A 23833-nucleotide genomic window follows, 5' to 3' on the forward strand; every position below is an offset into this window, starting at 1 on the left:
GGGACTGGACCGACGACGCCGTCGCGCCCCAGTGACGTCGGCCCGAGGAAGCCGGCGGTCCCTGCGAAGTGTTCGGGAGTGGAGTGGGGGATGGGGTCCTAGTCTGCGATTCCTGCTGCCGCCTCCCATTTGCGCGAACTCTAGTGTTGGGCTATAATCGAACAAAAAAGCAAGTTGTGTTGTAGCAGGCTCCCCGACCGTCCTCTACCGTTATATCTTTTGCACTTCCACACCTCTGAGATCAACTGCCTGGTGGGCAGATTGGCGCCACAGCGTGGGGTTGGGCCAGCCTAGGGCTACATAGTGTTTGCAGTAAATCCTGGACCAGCATCCACAATACCTGGCTTCTAGGGACATGCTGTGCCCATTTTCCCAATGAAAGGCAGAGACCTACTCACTTTCAGTTGGTCAACCCCTTTAACATTGATTATTCTGTCCAGTAAAGTGGGCCTGGACATTGCTAGACTAAGCAACTGCCCCCAGAACCTAGAAACAAGTCAATTAGGTGAATGAATATCTCATAGCCACATTGAAAAATAAAACATTAGTTTTAATCCCTATGTTTGACCCAGCTTATCCCGTGAGAGATGATACATTTTCCCTTATACCAAGTTTTGAAATTCCGTATGAATTTTACATTTACACACATCTCCATTCAGAGGTACCATCTTTGCAGTACTCAACAGCCACGTGTCGCCAGACTCCTATACTGAACAGCACAGTTGTGGGAAATTAAAGATAAACGTGCTTCGGTCTCATGGGATTTAATACTGTGGAAAAGACACCAGGAAGTAACTGATCATTGGAAATTCAGTAAGTAATTAGGAAGCAAATGACCAACTTGGGGAGTACCTGGGATCCTTTGTAAATTGAATAGTCAAGAGAGGCTGCCCAGATGTAGTGGAGACAAACACAGGATGCTGAAGGGATGTCTTGGGAAGAGGGGAGGGAGGAACCCCCAATGTGTGCAGGCAAATGCACTGGGGGAAGATAGTCCTGTTCATACTGAAAGACTAGTAGTGAGCTCCCAGCAGGGGTGGGAGGGAGTGAGAAGATTCTTAGGAAACAATTTGTATTAAGTCAAAGGCAGGCTTTGGGGTTTACCAGGTTTATCTTTTGGGGGTCACTTTTGCTGATCTAGCCAGGCCTCTGTACTAAGTGCAAGGTAATTGGGAATTAAGTAAAGATTAACCATAGTCTTTGAAATCAGACCTGGCTTCAAATTCTACCTCAGCCCCTTACTGACTGTGAGATCTTGGGCAAGAGACTGAAATCCCCATCTCAATTCCCTCACCTATAAATGGGATTTTAATAATTATCAAAATGTTATTGGATAGTTTTGAATATTAGCATTCATGTAAAATAACTAGGTTGTGAATATAGGAAATCACATGTATGTAAAATACCTAGCACAGTGTGCCTAGCCACAAAGCAGGCACTAGATAAATAATAGCCATGGTCAGATAAGCAACTTGTTACTGCTTAGTATGGAGAAATTACTCCTTAAATTATAGTAATTATCATCATCCCTGTTTTCAAAACCCAAAGTCCTTTTCCACTTATTCAAGGCTTTATGTAACATAGCCATACTACCCATCTTGCTTATTAACATCTAACAATTTTCCCCCTTCTACCTCAGCTTTCTGGTAACGCATGACCTATTAATTTTTTATCTCTGATCTGGAAATTGAGGAATGCTTTCCCAAGTTAACTTCATCCTATTTTTAGTATATGATTACTCTATTTCACAATTAATAGCTTTGACCTGAAAACAGTATATTTGTGCTTATAAACTATGGCTTTTTTTTTAAATAATGGTTTTGTCTTCTGCAAGCAGTTTGTTAAGAAGACAGATACACAGACATTCTTTCTCCCAAATATTTTATATAATACTCATTTGCTTAGTGAACAGTTGCTGAGGTTACCACTATTTTTTTTTTAAGATTTATTTATTTATTTATACAGAACCGGGATACAGGCCAGAGATGCAGAGGGTGAGAGGATTCACCAGAGACAGAGAGGGGAGCAGAACAGGCAGATCGACAAAGTACACTGCTGAGGGGAACAGTGGGCGGGTCAGGAGAGGTCTGCCTCGCCATGTGGATCTCCTCCGGGGCAGGCGGGGATCGAACTCATGCAGAAGTGGCCTTAAGCTTCTTAGTGCTGTGCTTTAACCCACTGTGCCACCAGGGAGGGCCCAGTTACCACTATTTTTAACAAACTTCATTTCTGGTTGCTTATGAATCACATGTGATCATACATAAATGACGATGGGTGCATATCACTGCATGAAAGCCTATTCCATGCTCCCGACAGCTTACTCCTCTGTACTGCAAGTGGTTGTCATACCTCCTCATGCCCCTAAATCTCCATTGTCCCTCCCTTCCCACCTTCAATTTATGGTCTTAACTCATCCTTCATTGAAAAAGCAAAAGCAGGGGCCTTAACTCATCCTTCATTGAAAAAGCAAAAGCAGGGTAGGAAATCAAGCAATTTCCTACCACCATAGCATGAGTTCGATCCCCAGCCAGGGAGGTGACCCACATGGCACAGCAGAACTCTCCTGTCTTGCTTGCTGCTCCCCTGAACAGTGTATTTGGTAGATCTGCCTATTCTCCCCACTGTCTGGTGAAACCTCTCATCCCTACACCTCTGGCCTGTACCCCAGTTCTTGTATACATAAATAAATAAACTCATATCTTTTTAAAAAAGCAGAAGCAAAAGAGAATTTCCTCATCATCTCACCACCAAAGCTGCCAAACTACAAATATTTTCTGCCTTTGCTCTTTTTGTTAAAGGCAACATCCCTGTTCCCACCCAAAATTAACGTTCTTATGTGCATTCTATTCCTTCCTCGTTTACTTTCTCAATAACTATACTCAAGTGATTATCAATTCTTTTTCACATTACATTACTCCCTCTATTAGATTATTTCCAAATACAACCAGGTAGCTTCCATCTTGAGGAAAATCCTCCCTTGCACCCAGAGTCCTCTCTAGCTATCACTCTATTTATTGAATGATATTGTCTCTTAATCCCTCATCTTCCATTTACTCCAGTCAGGCTTTCCAGCACATCCCACATTCACACTATTCTTGTAAGCTTATGAATGACATCTGCACTGACAGATCACACTGCTGGTCTTCATGCTGCTTCCACGTGGAGAGCACTTCTGTTCCTCCTACTGAACTCAGTTAACTCATTCTCTCCCTTAAAACACATGTGGCAACCTGGTCTTCAAGTTTTCTTCCAACGTCAGTAATGATTGCTCCATCTCCCTTGCTGACAGAGAGAGGTTTTAAACCCAGATAAACTAGACTACTCTCACTTAAAATCTTGACAAGCCAACCACCGTAGAAGTATCTATGCCAGTCTTGGAAGGTATTAGAGGTAACTAAGCAGGAAGAAATGTAGTTGGACTACCATGAAGCAGCCAACCAGGCCTAGGTGAGAATTCTTCAGGGATAATTTTACTCATTTCCCTCTAACGGGGGTCTCATGCTGAAAGAGTCCAGAGGAAGCAGAGATGTAAAATCTATTTAGCTATATGGGGAGAAAATCAATCTAGTTCTATATATTATATCTAATACCAATTATATTGGGATCACATATAGAGATCACAAAGTTAATTCTAAGTTAATTGGAACAACTTTCCAAGCAATGTAATTCACCAAGAGGGAAAAAAGACTAATTTAAAATTCTGCACATCTAGAAAAATTATTAAAACTCCTTTGCACATCTATTTAATTAAATAGACCATTCATGAAAACTGATGAAAAATATTTAGAAAAATATCATGAGTTTAATAGACAAATGGGCAACAGACACAGAAAATTGAAGAGGACCGACAACACACCAATATATACTGGTAACCAATGGTACCAATGAAAATAATAAGGGAGTGTTACTTTTTTTTGCCCTTGTTCCTCAAATAATGTCATACTTAATACTGGGCACACATTGTGAAACAGGCTGGCTCATGCAGTACTAAAGACAGAAATAATCATGTGCAGCCACTCTGTAAAAAAACTATTGCTAATGTTAATCGAGGTACATGAAATTCTGTAATCACAATTTTGAGGCTCTATCATAGGGAAACAGCTCTTCACTGTAGTATGTATGAGTGTAATGTAATTACATGGATGTACTATAATGCAGCTGTGTGATTTATGACTCAGAAAACTGTAGCTGGGCCTCCCTGGTGGCACAAGGTCTTAAGTCACAGCACTATCAAGCTGTCCGCAGTTACTGTAGCTGTGTTCAATCCCCGGCCAGGGAGGGACCTCTCCTGTTTTGTCCACTACTCCCTTCAGCAGTGGATTTCAGGTGATCTGCTTGTTCTGCTCTCTGCCTTGTCTCCTGTGAATCTCCCCTGCACCTCTGTACCAAGGGTACATGGGTGGTGAAAGGATTCACCAGAGGCAGTGGGAAGCAGAACAGGCTGAATGACGAAGTACATTGCTAAGGGGAGCAGCAAAGGTCTGCCATGGCATGTGGGTCAGCTCCCTGGCCTGGAGTTGAACTCCTGCTGCAGTGACTTCTGAGAGCTATATAATGCGGTGCTTTAACCCTTTGTGCCACCAGGGAGAGCCCTGATTTCCTGTATTGTTACATTATTTCTTTAAAAAAAAAAAAACAAGATTTATTTATGCATACAGAACTGGGGTACAGGCCAGATGTGCAGGGACAGAAAGATGACAGAATGGGGAGCAGAACAGGCAGAATGACTGTAATAGACTGCCGAGGGGAGCAGCGGCCAGACGGAAAGGTCTGTGTGCCATGTGGGTCACTCCCTGGCCTGGGATACAACTCAGAATGTCCTGGCTGCCGCTAGCTCCACAGTGCTGTGCTTTAACCCTTTGTGCCACTAGGGAGGGCCCGGTTTATTGGTATTTTTATTGATTGAATAGATTTTTGTATATGGAAGAAATCGCTTATTATTTACAACTATTTTCCTATGTAAAAAAAATTTACAACGTCTTTTATAGTTCAGAATGTCATACTTTCCAAGAAGTGAAAGCGCAGCACTGAGAAGCTGGCCGGGTCACTTCAGTGCAAGTTCGATCCCCCACCCCGGAAGTGATCCATATGGCGCAGCCCACCGCTCAGGCCTCGCAGACCTTTCTTGTCTCACCCGCTGCTCCCTGCAGTAGTGTATTTCCTCTCTCAGCCTGTTCTGCCCCCCACTGTGTCTCTGGTGAATCCTCTCATTGCCCCTGCGCCTCTGACCTGTACCCCAGTTCTGTATGCATAAATAAATAAATCTTAAAAAAAAACAACGGTTTTTTTAAAAAAGTGAAATTCAGTATTTTCCTTTACAAAAAAAAGAATGAAAGGCCATGCTTAGACCTTCTCCGAGTTTATAAAAAATATTCATTCATGTTTTCACTTGGTAACTTTAATTACTGTATTTTAGATGCTTAAATTTGTGACCAACTTGGAACTTCTTTTGGTATCAAGACTGAAGCAAACGGTTCATCTCACCATATCTACATGTCTTTGGGCCCCACGCATGGCTCATTAAGTACCTAATTTCCCCACTGATTTGTAATACTAGTTTTACTACATAAATCCCCTTGTATATTGGGTTTCCTTTAAAAAAAAAAAAAGGTTACTTTTAAACTTTTTAAAAAGTTATTTTAAAAAAACATAACTTTCACTGAGTTATTCCTGCAGCAAGACACAAATGGTTTAGTTTTATAACCATAACACATTTCAGTGTTGGAGTATATTCTACTTCCCTTAATAATTGAAAATTCAAACACAAAACATAATGCATTTTACCCCCTTAACCTTCCCCAAGGACGTCTACCATGCTCAGTGTGTCTGAAAGAAAACTCAGCTCTCTTAAGCAGAAACTTTTAAAAAACTGAAAAAGCGGAAGAATTAAAGTGCCGCTCAGAAGTGGCAAATCGGGAGAAGTCTTGAATTAAAGCTGCACCGGGTCACGTTCGCTCTCGACTGGGCCCGCCCCCTTCCCGAGGCTTAGACCCTCCGCGGAACCCGGCGCGTTTCCCAAGTCAGCCTCCAGGGGGCGCAGGCGGGACCGTGCGCGGGTCGCCCAGAACCGCCCGCCGGAGCGGAGGCAGCCGCCGTGGCGTCACATCCGGTCGGGGCGGAAGTCTCCTCTGGCGGACCGGGAAGTAGCTGAAAACTGGGCGATGGCAATTCTGGAGGCCTGGGTCCGGGTCCGGCCCGCGGCCACGGTTCCCCCACGATAGATTACAACAGGGTGGCGGGACCCGGGTCCCGAGGTGAAGAGCACTGGGGGTGCTGAACGTGGACCTTAGAAGGGGCCCAGGGAACCTTCACTGCCCCTGTAGCAGCCCCTCCCTGACTCTGGGCTGTTAACTGCTTTTCCCGGGGCTGCCCCGGAAGCGGGTTCACCTGGTATCGGACGACTCCTAGAGGGATCGGCGCGGGTGGGGATTTACCTCCTATCACATTAGCAAAGGCAGGTGGTAGTCCTGGGCCTGGGCTTCAAGGACGCTGATTCTCCCTGATAGCGCCTCTTCACGCCGCAGGGATGGAGGGCTCTAAGACATCCAGCAGCACCATGCAGGTGAGCTTCGTGTGCCAGCGCTGCAGCCAGCCCCTGAAACTGGACACGAGCTTCAAGATCCTGGACCGTGTCACCATCCAGGAGCTTACAGGTCAGCGAGACCCTTGGAAAGAGGGTGGTCAGGAGCTTGGAAAGTGGGCAGCTTTAGCGATCAAGTTCTCAAGGTGTTTGTGTAGTCGGTCAAGACTCACCGTGTGAACGTAGGGCAAGTCACATCTCTCTGGCTTTCTGTTTTAGAGTTCTTACACTTTCCTGAGAGTTTCCTATTGCAAAGAAAGGTCATTAAATTTCTGCTTCTGTTGTTTCAGAGTAATGGAATATGTATATATAATGGTATGCGGTAATAAATGCTATTTATTGAGGACTTGTCATATACCAGGTGCATTACACACTTCATTTCTTCCACCTACACCTATGGAGTAGTGCCATCATTATCATCACTGAACAGATGAGGGATTAAAGCACAGGGAGGTTAAGGAACTTATCTAATAGCCAGCAGCTGGTAAGTGGAGGAACAGAGTCTTAAGAGTTTAAAGAAAGGAGAAAGCTAGAGAACAAAGAGAAAACAGTTTAAAGGAACTCATGGTTTTGGAGTCAGCTTGCTTGGATTTAAATCCTGGTTGCCATTTACCAGCTGAATGGCTTATTGCAAGTTACTTCACCTTTCTCTAAGCCTTGGACAAACTGTGGTTTCTTTATCTGTAAAGTGTACAAAGACCTCAAAGTAGTTGTAATGTGCAAATATGACAGATATATGTAGGAATATACTAGGCAAATAATAATAAACATTAGCAATTACTACCTTATTTCTCTTTTTTAAGGAAATAATAACTTTTTTATATATTTACATGTTTTCTTATGGAAAATTTCATACAGTCAAGAGGATAATGAATTCCCCTTTTATCTGTCACCCAGCTTCAACATTAGCCACATTCTGCTATTCTTGTGTTGTCTATATTGTTGCTCACTGCCTATCCCCATTTAATTATTTTGTTTATTACTCTTTAATTTTATTATTTAAAATTTTTTTAAAGATTTATTTATTTGTGCCTACGAGTCAGACAGTCCTATCAAAGACAGAGGGCATATGAAAATATATAAAAAGAGTAACAAATATCATCACCAGAGATATGGGGTCAGAGATTCGGAGAGGTGAGATGATTCGCCAGAGACAGAGTAGGGAGAAAGACAGGCAGATCTACTGAAACATACTGGGGAGGGGAGCAGTGAGTGAGACACGACAAGTCTGCTCCACTATTTGGGTCACTTCCTGGCAGGGAAGTGCTTCATTGGCTGCTGATCACTTGATAGTGCTGAGACTTAATCCCTTGTGCCACCTTTTTTTTTTAAAGGTAAATTGCCATGCATCGAAAATACACAAATCTTAGTTACACATTTTTGATGAATGGATACATCATGTCACTTAGATCAGTGTCATTTAGAAAGTTTTCATCTTTCAAGAAATATCCCTTGTGTTCCTTCCCAATTATTTCGGGGACAGGGGATGTTATAAAGTATGTAACGTATCCTCACATACCCATTATCTAGATTCAACAATCATCAATGCATTGTTGAATAATACTTCATTTATAGCTCCATCTGTTCCTCTTCCACTCAGAATTATTTTGAAGCAAATCCCAAACATAGTTATGGCATATATTGTAATGTTTTTGAAAGATATTTTTTGATTTTTTTGGGAAACATCATGATGCCATTATACCAGAAAAAAAAATCCTTAATCTGAATTAATGGGAGGGGGAGGGGTAATGGAAAGAAGATGAGATTCTTCTATGTATTAAAAGTACTGGTGATGATATTTGTTACTCTTTTTATATATTTTCATATGCCCTCTGTCTTTGGTAGGACTGTCTGACTCAATATTTTCCTTGTCCTTAGCTCCACTACTTGCCACAGCCCAAGTGAAACCAGGAGAGACCCAGGAGGAAGAGGCTAACTCAGGAGAGGTATGAAAATACTGGAATGCACACTGGATTTTGTCAGAATACTCGTTGCTCCTGGGGCTCACTCTTACTTTTGGAATCTGTGGTTCATGACAGATAATATATAACAAGGCCAATGTGGATAATTGGAGGGACAGAATACACGTCAGGTTGTGGTGCTACACATGTGCCATCCATTAAGAAATGTGGGAAGAGGCTCTTTATTTGAAGAGGAATTATAAGCTGTTACAGATGGGACATGGGAGGACCTTGATGTCCAGGTTGACCCCCCACGGCCATCTGGGTTTATATCTCTTGCCATAGTCAATTGTTAATATCTACTTTTATTTATTCTCAAAAGTATCTTGGTGTGGATGGTGAATTGTATGATTCCCTAGGCAAAAAGGACTGCCAGTGTTAGAGAACTTGTCATTTTTAAACCTTCTGTTGATCTACTTCAGTGATGATTTTCATTGCCAATGTTAGATACCGTAAGATTTTGCTCCATTATAAATTAAATATTAAAGACATAAAAATAGTCTGCTTTGTTCTGTGCTATGGCAAACTTCATTGCAGTGTGATCTAAGTTTTTCTCTGCCGTGATTTATGGCATTCTCTCCCCTAATCAGTGGTTAAGTGTTGAGAAAATGCAACTTTGCCTATATAGAGTATAACATAGTCAGAAAATGCTGTTGTCCACAAAAAAAAACAAATGGGATTTGAGGCTGTTTGCATATCCAAAGATTGGCTAAATAATGCCCATTTCTCAATTCTCTGTTTTGTCAAGATTTGTTTTTTCAATCAAGGAGAAAGCCAAGTACTTCCGAGGCTGTTTAGGAAATATACTCCACTCCTAAGTGGCCAGAATTCTAATGTCCTCTTATTTCCTTCCCAGGAGCCATTTATTGAAACTCGCCAGGATGGTGTCTCTCGCAGATTCATCCCCCCAGCCAGGTGCCTACTACTCAGCCCCCTGTTCCTTGCCAAAGGCCAGTAGAATCTTAATTGAACCCAGAACTCCACACCTGGAGCGGGGTGATGGCACTGAATCATCACTTAGCCTTTTGACATTTCCACAAAAGATATATTCCCTTGTACCTGACCCATCACCTTCTAGTATTGAGTTTTTCTTATAGCCATTCTGAGGGATGAAAACTATTATAGGGATAATAACTGTGAAGGGAGTGATTGACTAGTAAAAGAGATAGATTCGAAAAGTTTTAAAATAGCAAATATTGGTAGATATTCAAGTTTCTGGTACTGGCGCATGTGACAGTGACCAGAGGTGTATTGTTAAAAAGTAGTCTTTCCTGACTCCTTCCTTTTTACTGTGGATACACATCTATCAGTTTTTGATGCCCCTCTCCCTCCTTAGTCCATCCAGGCCAACCTTCGTGCTGAGTGCCCCTGTGGAAGACCAGCATGGCCTTCCCCTGGGAGAGAGGTGCCCTTGGGAGGTCAGTCGGGCTAGGAGTGGGTATGTGACTTGAGGCCCCTCAGCCGGTGCTTGAGAGTCTCTGCCACTGGCACTGCAGTAGGTGGAGGAGGCCTCTCTGCTCCCTCATGTGGCCCATGGGCGGGGGGCTGTCTGCAGGATGATGTCTACAGAAAGTGCCAACAGCTTCACTCTGATTGGGGAGGCATCTGATGGCGGCACCATGGAGAACCTTAGCCGAAGATTGAAGGCAAGTCACTTTCATTCCAATGTGGGCCTGCAACAGGGGCCTGGTTGGGGAAGGGCGAGTAGTTGGTAGTAATCAGGCCCAATCCTGACTGTCCCCCACCTCCAGGTCACAGGGGACCTTTTTGACATCATGTCAGGCCAGACAGATGTGGATCACCCACTGTGTGAGGAATGCACAGATACTCTTTTAGACCAGCTGGACACTCAGCTCAACGTCACTGAAAATGAGTGTCAGAACTACAAGTGAGTGCCTCCAGAGCCGTGACCTGGAAACAGATCTGAGTCTTAGATCGCTCCCTCTCTGAGACTAGCCCTTCCCCCAGAGCGTCCTCAACTCAGGCAAACATACTACTTCGCTCTGGTAAGTTTACACTCTGTGTGCCTGGCAGGCGCTGTTTGGAGATGTTAGAGCAAATGAAGGAGGATGACAGTGAACAGCTACAACTGGAGCTAAAGGAGCTGGCGTTGGAGGAGGAGAGGCTAATCCAAGAGCTAGAGGATGTGGAAAAGAACCGTAAGATAGTAGCAGAAAATCTCGAGAAGGTCCAGGCTGAGGCTGAGAGACTGGACCAAGAAGAAGCCCAGTGAGTGGTCACCCCTGCCCCCCCTGCCATTTTTGTACCTTCCTGTCTGAAGGTTCCAGCAGCTGAATGTGTCAGATTAGTTTATCAGCTATAGTCTGCTATCCTGCTTAATGTCTCTAAGCCCTGATTCTAGAGGTTGGAAAGGTAATATATGAAGGGGCAGCAGGATTAAGTGCAGAAAGTATATTGTTTAAATGCAGAGTGCAGAAACCAGGGCCCCGGAGGCAACTCTGTCCTGTAGGGACCTGGGCATATTTGGCTAAGTCAACTGCTGACCTTTGTGTCCTCTGCTGGGAAGATGAGCTTGCTGACCTATATTCATTCTTTCCCAGTTCAAACATTACATTGGTGCTCAGCCTGAGAGAACCTTTTGTCTACTAGAGGAGTGATTGACTCTTGTCCATACTAACTAAAGTTGGGGAAGTAAGGAGCAGAGAAAATTAATTTTTTCATAGAGTAGTGTAGCACACTCCATGGAAAGTGTGCTATTCATTAAAGGACAATGAAGTTATAGAGGTTTGGTATGGGCAGTTTGTGGAAGAAACCTCTCATAACTCACTAGCTTTATTTCTGGAAAAGATCAGAAACAGAGGGCCTCCCTGGTGGCACAGGGGCTAAGTCTCAGTGCAATCAATCTGTCACAGCCACTGCAGCATGAGTTCGATCCCCGGCCGGGGAGGTGACCTACACGGCGCAGCAGACCTCTCCTGCCTCACCCACTGCTCCCCTCAACAGTGTATTTCACTCAGTCTGCCTGTTTTGCTTTCCACTCTGTGTCTGGTGAATTCTTTCAAACAACCTCCTTCGACCCCCCACCCCCCGCCACTGGCCTACATCCCAGTTCTGGTATGTATGCGTTAAAAAAAAAAAAGACCAGAAAGAGCTCTCCCGGGTGGCCGAAGGAATTAAGACCCAGCACTATGAAGCTATCCACAGCCATTTCAGCATGAGTTCAATCCCCTGCTGGAGAGCAGCAGACCTCTGTTACCCTGCCCACGGCAGTGTATGTCAGTCAATCTACCTGTTCTGATCCCCACTCTGTCTCTGGTGAATCCTCTTATCCCCTGCATCTCTGGCCTGTACCCCAGCTCTTATATGCTAAATAAATAAATCTAAAAAAAAAAAAAATCAGAAATATAAAGGTATTTCCTAGAGGTGTTGGTTCCTGCTTTGAGAGAGCCCTGTTTTTCTCCACTTAATCAGCAGCCGGTTTTGAGACATTTGTCCCTCCCAGACAAAACAGCTAGGGCATGATGTTCCTGTCGGGGGTGGGGGGGTCTTTACTAAATATAAAGGGTGCCATAACTAGATGTAACCTTAATCAGTGGAATAAATCATTAACCAGAGTGGTGAGAAAGAAAATCTAGCCCCCAACTGATAGTTTTTAATGACACCTTTGCTGCTCACAGGTATCAAAGGGAGTACAGTGAATTTAAACGACAACAGCTGGAACTGGATGATGAACTGAAGAGTGTAGAAAACCAGATGCGTTATGCCCAGATTCAACTGGAAAAATTGAAGAAAACCAATGTCTTTAATGCGACCTTTCACATCTGGTAATGCAGGCTGGAAACTGGGAAGCACTAGATAGCAGGGGGTCCATCTCCCACAAAATGGACTGCATGGCACCTTCACCCCATCCTGGTATCTTTCATGCCTCATGATGGGAGAAACACAGTCAGGGTGCTGGGATTCTAGAGTTTGATGACATCTATTCCTCCAAGGAAAGGGAAGAATCTGAGTCTCAGCTGTGTGAAGACTTGGTCCGCGCGTGTGGACTACTCTCTCCAGGGTCATGCAGTTATTAGTTCATTTGAAAGTTGTGTCCATTTAACTAGTATCTTGAGCACCTACTATGGTAGGCACTGTGCTAAGCACTAGAAGTGCAATAGCAAAGGTTGTGCATTCTGTCCTCTGTGCATAATTTAGTGGGCAGCATGGATAAATAAGTAACACAGTGTGATAAGGACAAACCTCGGGCACTGCGAGAACACATAAGGGCACTTTACCTAACTTGGGAGGCCTGCATGGAAAGTTTTCCCAGAAGGGGTTGATGTTTAAGCTGAGACGGAAAGTGGAAGTCTGCAGAGGGAGGGGGTTGTTTCTGGCAGAGAACATTATGTGCAAAGAAACGGGAAAGTGGGAGTGGTGAGTTCAGAGCTCTGAAAGGACTTTATTGTGACTCAGATTGTAAAGGGGAGAGTGATGGGATATAAAACTGGAGAGTTATCAGTTCCTGAAGGATCTTGTCGGCCTCACTAAGGGAGTTGGACTTGATCCAAAAGAAATTGGATAAAGCGTTTGGGGCAGGAAAGTGACTTGACTGTATTTGCATTTGTGAGTAGTGACTTTACCTGCAGTGTGGGGAATGGCTGGGGAGAGGAGGGCAGTGTGTAGGTAAGGAGGCTTGTCAGTAGGCACCCAAATAGGAAAACAGTGCTGGCATTGAGTTTGGAGAGAAGTGGACAGTTTTAAGGGCTTTAGGAGATAGAATCAACAGAACTTAGTCGTTTCTGGGGGTAAGAGGGATGAGATGTTCAAGGATGACAGCTGAATTTCTGCTTTGACCATGGAGGAGCAGGCAAGGGAGCTTTTTGATATACATTTGAAGAGCCAAGAAGATCTTCGGTGTATCAGTCTAGAGCTCGGTTTGGGGTGAGAACAGGAAGTTTTAGGAGTTGCTTGTTTTCAGTTCTTCCTGTGTTTTCTCTGCCCTTGCCTTCTTCTGTAGGCACAGCGGACAATTTGGCACAATCAATAACTTCAGACTGGGCCGTCTGCCCAGTGTTCCTGTGGAATGGAATGAGATTAACGCTGCCTGGGGCCAGACAGTGTTGCTGCTCCATGCTCTGGCCAATAAGATGGGTCTGAAATTCCAGAGGTAAAATTGCAGCCCTTCTGCGGGAGTAAGGGGTGTCTTTGATGTGATCTGTATTTTCCGCCTGCTACTGCTTTCCCCTTGGCCATGAGTTCTTGCTCCCAACTGTTGTCCGCTGCTGGTTTTGCCTGCACTGCAGGGTTCGTAGACCGAGCAGTAGACTGATCACATGGCCACGCCTCCTATCTCTAAAATCTGAGTGTTCTTTTATTTTTAAATTTAAAGCAAAATACCCATTTGCCCATAAAAGGCCCCCAAACATCTGTATAATAAATGTAGTTTGTTCAGTAAACAAAATCATTTAAGCGTGGAACCTCTGGGGAGGTGAAAGGGAGGGATGAGGATAATAAGTCTTTTGGTTGGGTGGAAACGAAATCATTGGATTATAACACCCCAGTAACCACTTTACAGGGAGTCCTGTGTCCATCTCTGTCTGCATCTCCTTTCTAGGTATCGACTTGTTCCCTATGGAAACCATTCGTATCTGGAGTCTCTGACAGACAAATCCAAGGTACTCTGGCAGCTCCGTTTCCACTGGGATGCAGAATTCTTACCCCTGCTAATGAAACAGTTTTCTTAGACTGAGCTATTCACAAAGAACCAATTTCTTGTTCACTGTCTTGCCTAGTTTAGGATTAGTTCTTAGGAGCCTGTAGAGAAAACATTAGGTTTTTACAGTTTGTTGAGGAGGATGTGGGCCGATGAGAGGTGTGTGTACTGGGATGAGGAAGGGGTCATTGCGGTATAATACATTCCTATCGATGGCAAAACAGTTCCAGATGTGTTATTTGCCCACGTTACTGTTGACAGACTGACTTGGGAGAGCGGCAGGATGGGGCGCAGGCTTGGGCCACCTGTTGATGCCACACCCACAGCCAATTCTCTCTTCCTGCCAGGAGCTGCCGTTATACTGTTCCGGGGGGTTGCGGTTTTTCTGGGACAACAAGTTTGACCATGCAATGGTGGCTTTCCTGGACTGTGTGCAGCAGTTCAAAGAAGAGGTTGAAAAAGGCGAGACACGCTTTTGTCTTCCTTACAGGTCAGTATTCCACAGAGCTCAATGAACCTACAGTAGAAGTAGGACCAAATTGAGCAAAACTGTAGGGCATTAAGGGTGGAGGAAAAACAAAGTAAATGATGGGAAAACAGAAAGTGGTGCAGAGTCACCTGACACTGATAGGCAAAGACTGATCCGGTGCTGCTAGGTGGCTAGAATGTGACCACCTGGCCCCTAGAGAAAAAGTGTTGTCCGAGGTCATTTGGACATTCTCTTGGCACAGAGCTCAAGCCTGCTTTCCAGTTTCAGGAAGGTTTTTCCCTGAAGCCTTTGGAAATATACAGGAATGCTTCCTGTGGTCAAACTGTGCAGAATCCCAGTGACGGGTAGAAACCTTAGTTGAAGAGAGGAAGGCTGATTTGCTTCTATCAACCCCAAACAAAGCGTTTTTTCCTTCTTCCTCCCTGCACCCCATGAGCTCGGAGATGCCTAGGAAAACAGTGAGGAGCTCTGTGACTGTCTTACCCTCTGTTCCAAGCTATTTGGGTGTATGTCCTGTCCCTGCACTCTACAGTGACAATGAGGCTCTTGTGATAGCTTTCTTGATTTTTGGCTTTCAAGCAAATCCAAAATACACTACCGTTGCTCGCCAGGAGTTCTTTAATGGATAAAATGACGTGAATGATCCCATGATCAAGGCCCTGCCCATTTGCCAGAGCTGACTTAATTCAGATCTCAGTTACTAATGAGCTCTGCTGTGTCCATTTACAGGATGGATGTGGAGAAAGGCAAGATTGAAGACACAGGCGGCAGTGGCGGCTCCTATTCCATCAAAACACAGTTTAACTCTGAGGAACAGTGGACAAAAGCTCTCAAGTTCATGTTGACAAATCTTAAGTGGGGTCTTGCTTGGGTGTCCTCACAGTTTTATAACAAATGATTTTTTTTCCTTGGGACAGAAGGGACGTTTTGCCTTACAGGCTTTAAGTTTTGTTTGCAAAAAATTGTTTTAAATTCAATTCGGGTACAACACATGTTTACAGTAACAACAACAAAATCCACAAAAGCCACTTTATTATAAAATATGAGATGACGGAAAGCTTCCAACACAACAACATGTCATGTCTAGCCACCGGCCTTTGTCATAGTTTGACTCCTAATCCAATGCCTTCTTTTCCCTCTCCCCACTCAAAATAACTAATTTAAGTTTGCTTTTTTAAAAAGACTGAGTTGAACTGAGATTGATTTGTTTTCACTGGATTTTATCTCTCTCAACTTCGTGCACTTACAATATGAAATAAAAATTTTTGTCTCTACTGAGAGGAGATGTGTGAGGCCCAGCTGATAATGTGAGGAAATGGCCTATAAGCTTTGTGTGGTCACCATGTGGTATGATCAAAAGCTTGAAATGTAACACTTCTCCTCACTCGGTTCTAGTACTGAATGCTCACGCTGATCTGTTAGAGTTATGAAATGGTGTTTGATGCTGTTTTGAGATGTTATGGAGAGATTTAATTATTTGTAATAAAAGATTTGCTACAGTCTGATAACTGCCCAGAGGTATACTGTTGGGTTTTTCTTTAGAGTACTTTGTATTCTGTCTGGGAGGATTGAGTTCAAGTGTGGGTCTGTGGAAATCCTGATGGAATACATTTAGAAATGGGCTTAGTTTTCATTTTTTTAAAAGGCTAATGAAAATAAATTGCTGTGGAGGAAAACTTATTTGTGTAGATTCCAATAACAGGAATGTTTAAGGGGAAATAAAGCCTGCCTCCATGATGTTCAGTCAAGGTCAACCCAGATGATCTCAGTTTTTGAGCCCCTAGTAATCTCCAAATTTGTGTTCTTCCTCAGTGAACTTAAGAGTTAAAGCTATAAATACCTTATGCAAAAATCAACTTCACAGTATTATATCTCCTCCGAACCCTTTGACATTTTCAGGATGACAAAAAGGACATGTTTGTCCACCTTAACTCTTAAGAGAAAATAAGCGTGAAGTAGGAATACAAAATACTGCTCTAAAGATGCTTGGAACTTTTGTACTCTTGAGTATGAAAGTAAACAAAGGAATGTGTGTATAATGACTGGATGGTTATTTTTATCTGAGAGGGCCTGCCTGCCTCATGTGTTGGAGGAAGCAGCCCTGAGAGTTCTGGCCCCCAGGTGGGAAGGGACAGGCTGCCGTGGCCCTGGAGAGTTGGCTCCCAAGCTGTGAGTCAGGATTGCGTAAGAGAAATCCACAATGCTCTCCAAGGCAATGCCAGTGATGCTCTGCAAATCGCCCACAACCTTCAGAAAAGACAGATTTCTTATTACTAAATAATCTCAATGTGTTTTAGTGCACAAACAGATACATCAATTGGGCTAGAGGCTCAAGACAAATGTAAGCTTTTCCTTTCAGTGAACTTACAGAGAAGATTAAATCCAGATCCCAGTATTTGCCAGTGGCCAAATCACATTAGGATACCTTTGCTCTGATACTGAGCATGGAAGGTTTTGGCCAAACTTTAACTCTGCTGGAGATAAGCTGTGTGGAATGTAGGAGGGGGACATTTGGCCTTTGACATTTTCTCTTATTTAAGAGGATATAATTTCTGGACTTTGACATAACAGCAAATTATAAAGGGAAACAAACAAGGTGATGTTGGGCTTTTGCAGTTTCAAGGGCAATGCTGAGAACACTTCAGTCCTATCCTAGTTTTTTCCTCTACCAAATGCTGCTGTTTCATCCTAATCCTGGGACTTGGCACTTATCTTTTATAGGTTGTGTTCTGTTTCCTTTTAACGGACAGAGAATGCTGTCTGCTCAATGAATTCTGACTGCTGGTCCTGCTCAGTGGTGCATACCTGGCTCCAGCACTCATGGTTTTGGATGAAAGCACTTGCTGCAATGACTCCCACTGCCAGCAGCATGAAGTCTTCCTTCACTGAAGTAAACTTTTCCCTGAGTAATTAAAACCATATTAATTTTGGAGCTAGACTGAAACTAGATCTTTGAAATCTTAGGGTCACGGAACTTCAACTGTGAGTTGTTTATGTTGCTCATCTTGAATTTTTTAGACGTGGAATGAAATGGTCAATCGCTGGTTAGCCCCTCCCCAATCTCCCCCAACTCAACTGGGATTAGAACATGAGCTTCATGTCTGAATGGTTATAGGCCTTTTGTTGTTCCAGCTGTCTCCTTGACAAGTATAACTGCGAGGCTTTTTACCAGTCTGCCTTTACTGTAATCAAATGCTTTTGTCCAAGTTACGATCTTGTGACTGGCTATTTTCCTTCAGTGACTATAAAAGCAGTCCAGTAATCTCAAATTATAAGCAGCAATAAAAGAGCTAGAAGAGAAAGTATGTTAATTACTTAAAGTCATTTAGATTTAAAGTGAAAAGCCTTTAGGGTTTTGCTGATTGGGCTCAGTCATCTATAGCCAAGTAGCACTGAAATTAGAACCCTGCAGGTTACCTCTGAACTAGATGCCTCGCTAGGTTAATACCATTCCCCAAGTCCTTGTGGTATGTTTCTGACCTGTTTCTGAAAGAAACCTACCCCAAAGGAGTTGCCTTACCCTTGCAGCCGACTGGGTGTGGTGTTCTCTATTGAAGCCCTCAGCAGACTCTGATAGATGGGTTCATGCAGAAGATAGACTAGGTCAAGCAGGGTTAGACAAGTTGCATGCAAACGTGTGGCTGGGACCAAACAGCCGTTGTATCCTGGATGGAGTAAAGACATGGTAAAGAACACAGGTGGTAAGGGTCATGGTAAAGAACATCCAGTGGTAAAGGTCATGGTAAAGGACACAGGTGACATAAAGCTGTTGGACTGCTAGTGTGCTTCCTGGTTGCTCTGGCCCACTGTAAGAAACTTCTTTAGCTAGAGGTCAATTGTAAAGGACAAATGTAGAGAGAAATCTCCAACCACTATATATATATACAATGAGAGTATATTTGTTCTTCTCTTATCTCATGCCTCTTTATACAATCACCTCTCTCCAATAAGAGAGAACCCAGTGAGTTCAAATAGAAGCTGGGTGCTGAGATCTGAACTGCTTTCCCTGAAGGAGCACTTCCCTCAATCAGCCCAGGCTTCCTGCTGGTCTTCATTGGCAGGTGCTGCCCACTGCCCCCAACCCCCTGGGCACATTCTTACTGCATTCTATGGGAGACTCCAGCCCATCCCCCGACACACTTCATAAAGTACCTAAAACTTCCAGGAGCATCTCCACGTAGGCCAAGGGAGTAGGCAGATTGATTTGGAAGTTCAGGGACTTCAAGACATCAAGCTCTGACTCCAGAAGTTCTTCTTTAGTGTGGAGATACCCTAGAGCCTGGAGGAAATTCAGTATGGTAATGTTGCTGATTATCTACACAAAGAAAAACAAAACAACATGAATGGGAGAGAATCAAAGAGGTCAGAATAAAGACCATACATCTTGACAGTATATGAACACAGCCCTCCACTACCCAACTTATGCCTTCATCTTGTATTTCTTGGTAGCTTCTCCTTACACTACACTATCTCATGTAGAACTACACGGAGTTCCCAAACCCACCAAGTTCTCCACGTGGCGAAACATGATATTTCCTGTATGCAGATCTCCCTTTCTCCACTCTCTTCTCTCCCAGCTTTCCTCAGCTCCTCATCCTCTTCTCAACACCTCTCCCTGCAAGAAGTCATTTTCTCTAAATGCACTTCCTTGATTCTCTGAGGCTTATGAGGTATACTCATAGCCTGCAGTATTTACACTGATGGGGGCACTTTCTCACATTTGCCTGTACCGTCTCCCATTAGCTAATCAAATTCCTTGACAGCACAGATATTTGTGCTGTTGTAGCCAGGTTACCTATTGCAGCATCTGCCCACAGGAGACAGAGTAATAAACGGATGCTACTTCACTATGTAGGCGTTGCATAGTGATGTGGGAACAGTTTATCCTTACATGTGTTTGCCTTTAGTATGGGTAGGTATGTTGGCAAATCAGGCACCTTATGTAAACTGTCCTTGAATCCACAGGGAGGGAAGGTGACCTGTATGAATGAACAATGGCATCTGTCCAGCAACTATACTTTGGGAACAAAACTTCAGCCTATTAGATAATGCCTCTGTGTGACTGTGTGGACTGTGTGGGCTTAGGAACCATAATTGCCCTCTGGAATGTCCACATAAGCCTAGGAGTAGGTGTCTTAAAGATACCTTTGGATGAGCTAGTCTCTTTCAAATACACAGGTACCCATGGGTGACCCTAGCTCCTTACTTTGTAGTGAAAGGAAAGCTTGCTTGCCAGCTGAACACATGACACGAGACGCAGGATAAACTTGTCCAGAAGCTTCTCTTTCAGGGTTCTCCAATTCTGAAGTTCTGCTTTACCTCTTGGCTGGATTGTGGCTTGTCTGCAGATATTCTCTGTCTGCTTAACCATAAAACTATAGAAAAGGGGGGAAAGTAAGCAAGCCACATTCGTCTTAATGAAAAGAAGTTTGTGCTTCGAATTATGCTTCAGTCTTATCTCCAATACTAATAGCTGGCTAAGAAAGTTAACATTGGTAAGTAAAAGAGGGTGCAAGGTATAAAACCAGGGCTGGTGGTATGGGGCAACTGGTGCTTTTTAAAAAGATTGACGGCCTTAGGATCAGGCTTTACCTTTCTAGGATTTCTACAGCTTGGTAGCTCACGGATTTCTCCAGACACCATTGTTCAGACAGGAGAAAAATAAACTCTGCCAAAACAGGAAAGAAGAGCCTAACTCACAAGGTGCAACCAAAACCACTCTGTGAACTCTGGGTGTTGTATAAAGGCCACAGCGGGCCAAGGGAAGAGGGTCAGGAGGTGAGAAAGATGAGACTGAAACAACTCAAGCTGAGCTCAGTTCCCTTTGCTGCCAGCAGGCAGATCAGAGGCATGGAAAGGAGGCTGGCTGAGTGCCAAAGACAAGGGCTGACCAAGCCCCCTCGGTGACCCTGGAGTCCTCCCATGGGCCTCAGCTGATAAAAGGCTTGGCCAGCAACACACAAAACACACCAGCTGGTCTAACTGGCCTCTACACCATGCTGAGACCCCAGCATCAAGAGAGGTTCTTGGATGGATAAAAACCCTAACCCCTATATTCTGTTTTCAGTGGAATGTTGACAGGAACAGAAAGGTCCCTCCTGGAGCTTCAATATTCTTTATAACACTATTTGTTTAGTAACCACCCTCTGGAGGACTCCCACTGCTTTACAAACACGATTCACCTTACAGCTGGATATCATTTCTCCACCTCCAGATTGTTGGGTAAATCTGTGGTGGCTGAGCCTCTCACCAGGAGCAAGTTTCTCACTTGGAGCAACTTGTTTGGAAGAAACAGCCCCATAAATCAGGGAGCTTAGCACAATTTTGGGACAAAAAGGTCATTAGGAAGAAGGGAAGGAAAAATACCTTGGCAAGACTTTAGGCTGCCTCTATTTCACTTTTAAAGAACAACCCCAGATAGAATTCTATTTAGTTTGCAATATTGTGAAAGGGTGGAAACAAAGGTAAAAGTTAGTTCTCAACAAAGAAAGCACCTGCAGAACTAGGAACTTGCAGCACTTAATCAGCAAAGAATTATATAGTCAAATCATCATATCTGTTTAAAAAATAGACTTTCTTACGGGGGAAAAAAAGACTATCAAAGCCAAACTAGCACAAGACAGTCTACTAGGCATTGTATACATAGATAGGCTGCACAAAAGCTTCCTGTTAAAAAGACCAAAGTTCTGCTAGCAATGTCCAGTGCAGAGGAGAACTAGTTCAAGCAGTTAATGAAGCAAAATACCCTACAACCCATAATTGTGTTATTAACCAGAACTTTCATTGCCCAGAATTTAAGGTTTCTTTGTTGTTGTTAGTAGTGATGGTGGTGATGGGTGGGTGTGTAATTGGGGTTTTTTTTATTTTAGTCTGAATTATGTGGACAATTGTTTCTGTTTTCCAGTTTAATTTTCCAAGAAACTAAGCTTGGGTTAGGTGTAATGAATGATGGTTACACCTCTTCCTTGCTGTGGCTCCACCTCCTGCACTTACATACTCAACTCTGTTATTAGCTAAAAGACCACCCCCTTCTAGTCACCTACTAGGGCTCCATTTCTACTTTCTTGAAAACCTGGTTTATATCGACTGCTCTTATGTTATCATTCTCTCCCTAATGTTCTGCAATTTGACTTCACTTTTCCCAACTTGCTGAAGTGATTATCTCAAAGGTCAGTAAATATGTCCAAACTATTAAATAACATGATTCCTTTGCAATAATCATTCCAACTGTTATTATGCCTGAAATATCCACAACTGCTGAGTTTTACCCTTCATGAAATTCTCCTCTTGGCTTCCAAAGGTCTCTTGTTTTCCCTCAAGCACTGCTTTCATTTCCTTCATGACTCTTCTCCAATTCCTTGAACACAGTTTCCAAAGGAACTATCCTTGTCTTGCTTCTTTTTTCTCTCTCTAGGAACCCAGTGCCACAGTTTCAACAGCATCATTACAGAGATAACTAGGTCTTTATTTCTAGGTTTGACCTCTTTTTGGCTTAAAAAAAAAAAACAAAAACAGCCAGCTAGAAACCTTCCTCCTCCTGTTTTACAGGACCTGACACTAATTATATCCAAAACCAAGCTTTCCCCAACAGTCACATTTCCTCCTGTTTTAAATGTCTGTTTTCTGTTAATGACACCAGTGTAACCCCGGTATCAAAGTTTCAACCCTTTAGCATAATCATCTCTCCTTACTCGCTTCCTAAATTTACCCATTGCAGATCCCTGGATTTTACCTCTGAGATGTTTTTAATTCGTCCTTCTTTGCCATTCCCTCTGCTCTACCACGCAAGTAACTGACACAGGATCTACTGGTCTACCTACCCCAACCTCCCTCGGCTCCAATCCATCCTTTCCATCACAATCAAAGAATTTTTTTCGAAGTTAGAGGTTACAGTCATATCACTCCCATACTTAAAAACCAGTACGGGGTCTCCCTGCAGCCTGAGTTGGACCCCCGGCCAGGGAGGTGACCCCCATGGCAGTGTATCTCAGTCAATCTACCTGTTCTGCTGCCCACTCTGTCTCTGGTGAATCCACTGGCCTTGACTCCAGTTCTTCTAGCAAAACTAAAATTTAAAAACTTTCAGTGCTTTCCTGTTGTCCCACTAAGCCAAGTATTCCAACTTGGAATCAAAGGTCCACGTGGAATGTCTCCAGCACTTCCCAGTCTTAGTTTCGGCTAGGCTTGCCAGTGCCCTTTCCAACCTGGCTTACCCTGTACACACACTCCCTGAGCGTTACTCCCAGGGCACCTTTGGGTAGAAAGGCTCCGCCGCCTCGGTCCAGCAAAACGGCGCCTTTCCCAAGACCTGCTTGCAAGCCGCCATGCCCGGGCACCTTTAATCCTTCCCATCCCGCATCCTTCCCTCATGCCTTGCGATCCCCGGAAAGGTTACGCGGCTTGTCACTTATCTAACCACACTTGTGCCAAGCCACTTGGGATTTTCCCTCACACCCGGTGAAGGCTGCATATAATGGCCCGAGAGCAGGCCTGGCCCTCGCAGCACGCACGCTACAAATCCAAACAGCCTGGGGCCCAGCGCAAGGTGCTGCTGCTTCCTTTTCCTCACAGCTCATGGTTTATAGCAGCTTCCAGGGAAACTTGTTTGAATGAAGTGAGCTCAAGCCCCAGATCGATCCCTCACACAGGCCCCCCAACCACCCATACACCCCGCTCCCGGGCCCTGCATCCACACCCACAATCCGGGTCTCCCTAAAGCTGCCCATCCGGCCCGTGGCCTCCAGTACGGCTTGCTCATTCTGCTGGGCCAAGTGCAGCAGCGCGTCTTCAATGGTCTCTGTGGCAGCAGCTCCAAACTGAAAGTCACTGAGGGAGGCATATCTGGGCCTCACAGCTCTGTCCATTTTTCAGAAGCCTTTTTGGACTCCCCCCTACACAGCTCACTGGACCCACAAATCGGTCCACTTAGCTTCTCTCCAGAGCCTTTCGCCACACCCTGGCGTCTTCCGACCCCTCGGTGTTTGTCTTCTCCTCAAGTCTGAGGAGACTCCTATTTGCACACCGGCCTCGAGCTTTCTCTCGCATGAGAGGTCGTGTTTCCCGCCCCAACGGCCGCGGACCCCTCCGCCAATCAGAAAGCACAACAGGTTCCCACCCTCCTCACCCCCGCCCTTCCCCCAAAGTCA

At 44.2% G+C, this 23833-nt stretch overlaps 2 protein-coding genes across 3 annotated transcripts; one reads left to right on the forward strand and one right to left on the reverse strand.

The window, feature by feature from the left end:
* The first annotated feature begins 6117 nt into the window (after window positions 1-6117).
* BECN1 (beclin 1, autophagy related) lies at window positions 6118-16199 on the forward strand. 2 transcript variants are annotated; one of them, XM_012726571.1, is made up of 12 exons: window positions 6118-6254; window positions 6507-6653; window positions 8459-8526; window positions 9398-9456; window positions 10097-10187; window positions 10293-10429; window positions 10576-10770; window positions 12180-12326; window positions 13502-13651; window positions 14099-14159; window positions 14545-14687; window positions 15417-16199. In XM_012726571.1, the coding sequence occupies exons 2-12, from the start codon at window positions 6527-6529 to the stop codon at window positions 15583-15585; spliced, it is 1347 nt and encodes a 448-aa protein (XP_012582025.1). In that variant the 5' UTR covers window positions 6118-6254; window positions 6507-6526; the 3' UTR covers window positions 15586-16199. The 2 variants fall into 2 exon arrangements, with proteins under 2 accessions (XP_012582025.1, XP_004684195.1); XM_004684138.2 differs by having other exon boundaries at window positions 6525-6653.
* A 567-nt stretch (window positions 16200-16766) lies between these two features.
* On the reverse strand, window positions 16767-23551 carry CNTD1 (cyclin N-terminal domain containing 1). The gene is made up of 7 exons (XM_004684139.1): window positions 23383-23551; window positions 20280-20355; window positions 19894-20062; window positions 18840-19002; window positions 18208-18352; window positions 17493-17589; window positions 16767-16934 (listed from the first exon to the last, which is right to left on the reverse strand). Exons 1-7 carry the CDS (start codon window positions 23549-23551, stop codon window positions 16767-16769), a joined length of 987 nt encoding a protein of 328 aa, XP_004684196.1.
* Between the last annotated feature and the right edge of the window lie 282 nt (window positions 23552-23833).

Source organism: Condylura cristata, unplaced genomic scaffold (assembly GCF_000260355.1).
Source record: "Condylura cristata isolate star-nosed mole 26May11 unplaced genomic scaffold, ConCri1.0 scaffold00017, whole genome shotgun sequence".
Taxonomy (NCBI): Eukaryota; Metazoa; Chordata; class Mammalia; order Eulipotyphla; family Talpidae; genus Condylura; species Condylura cristata.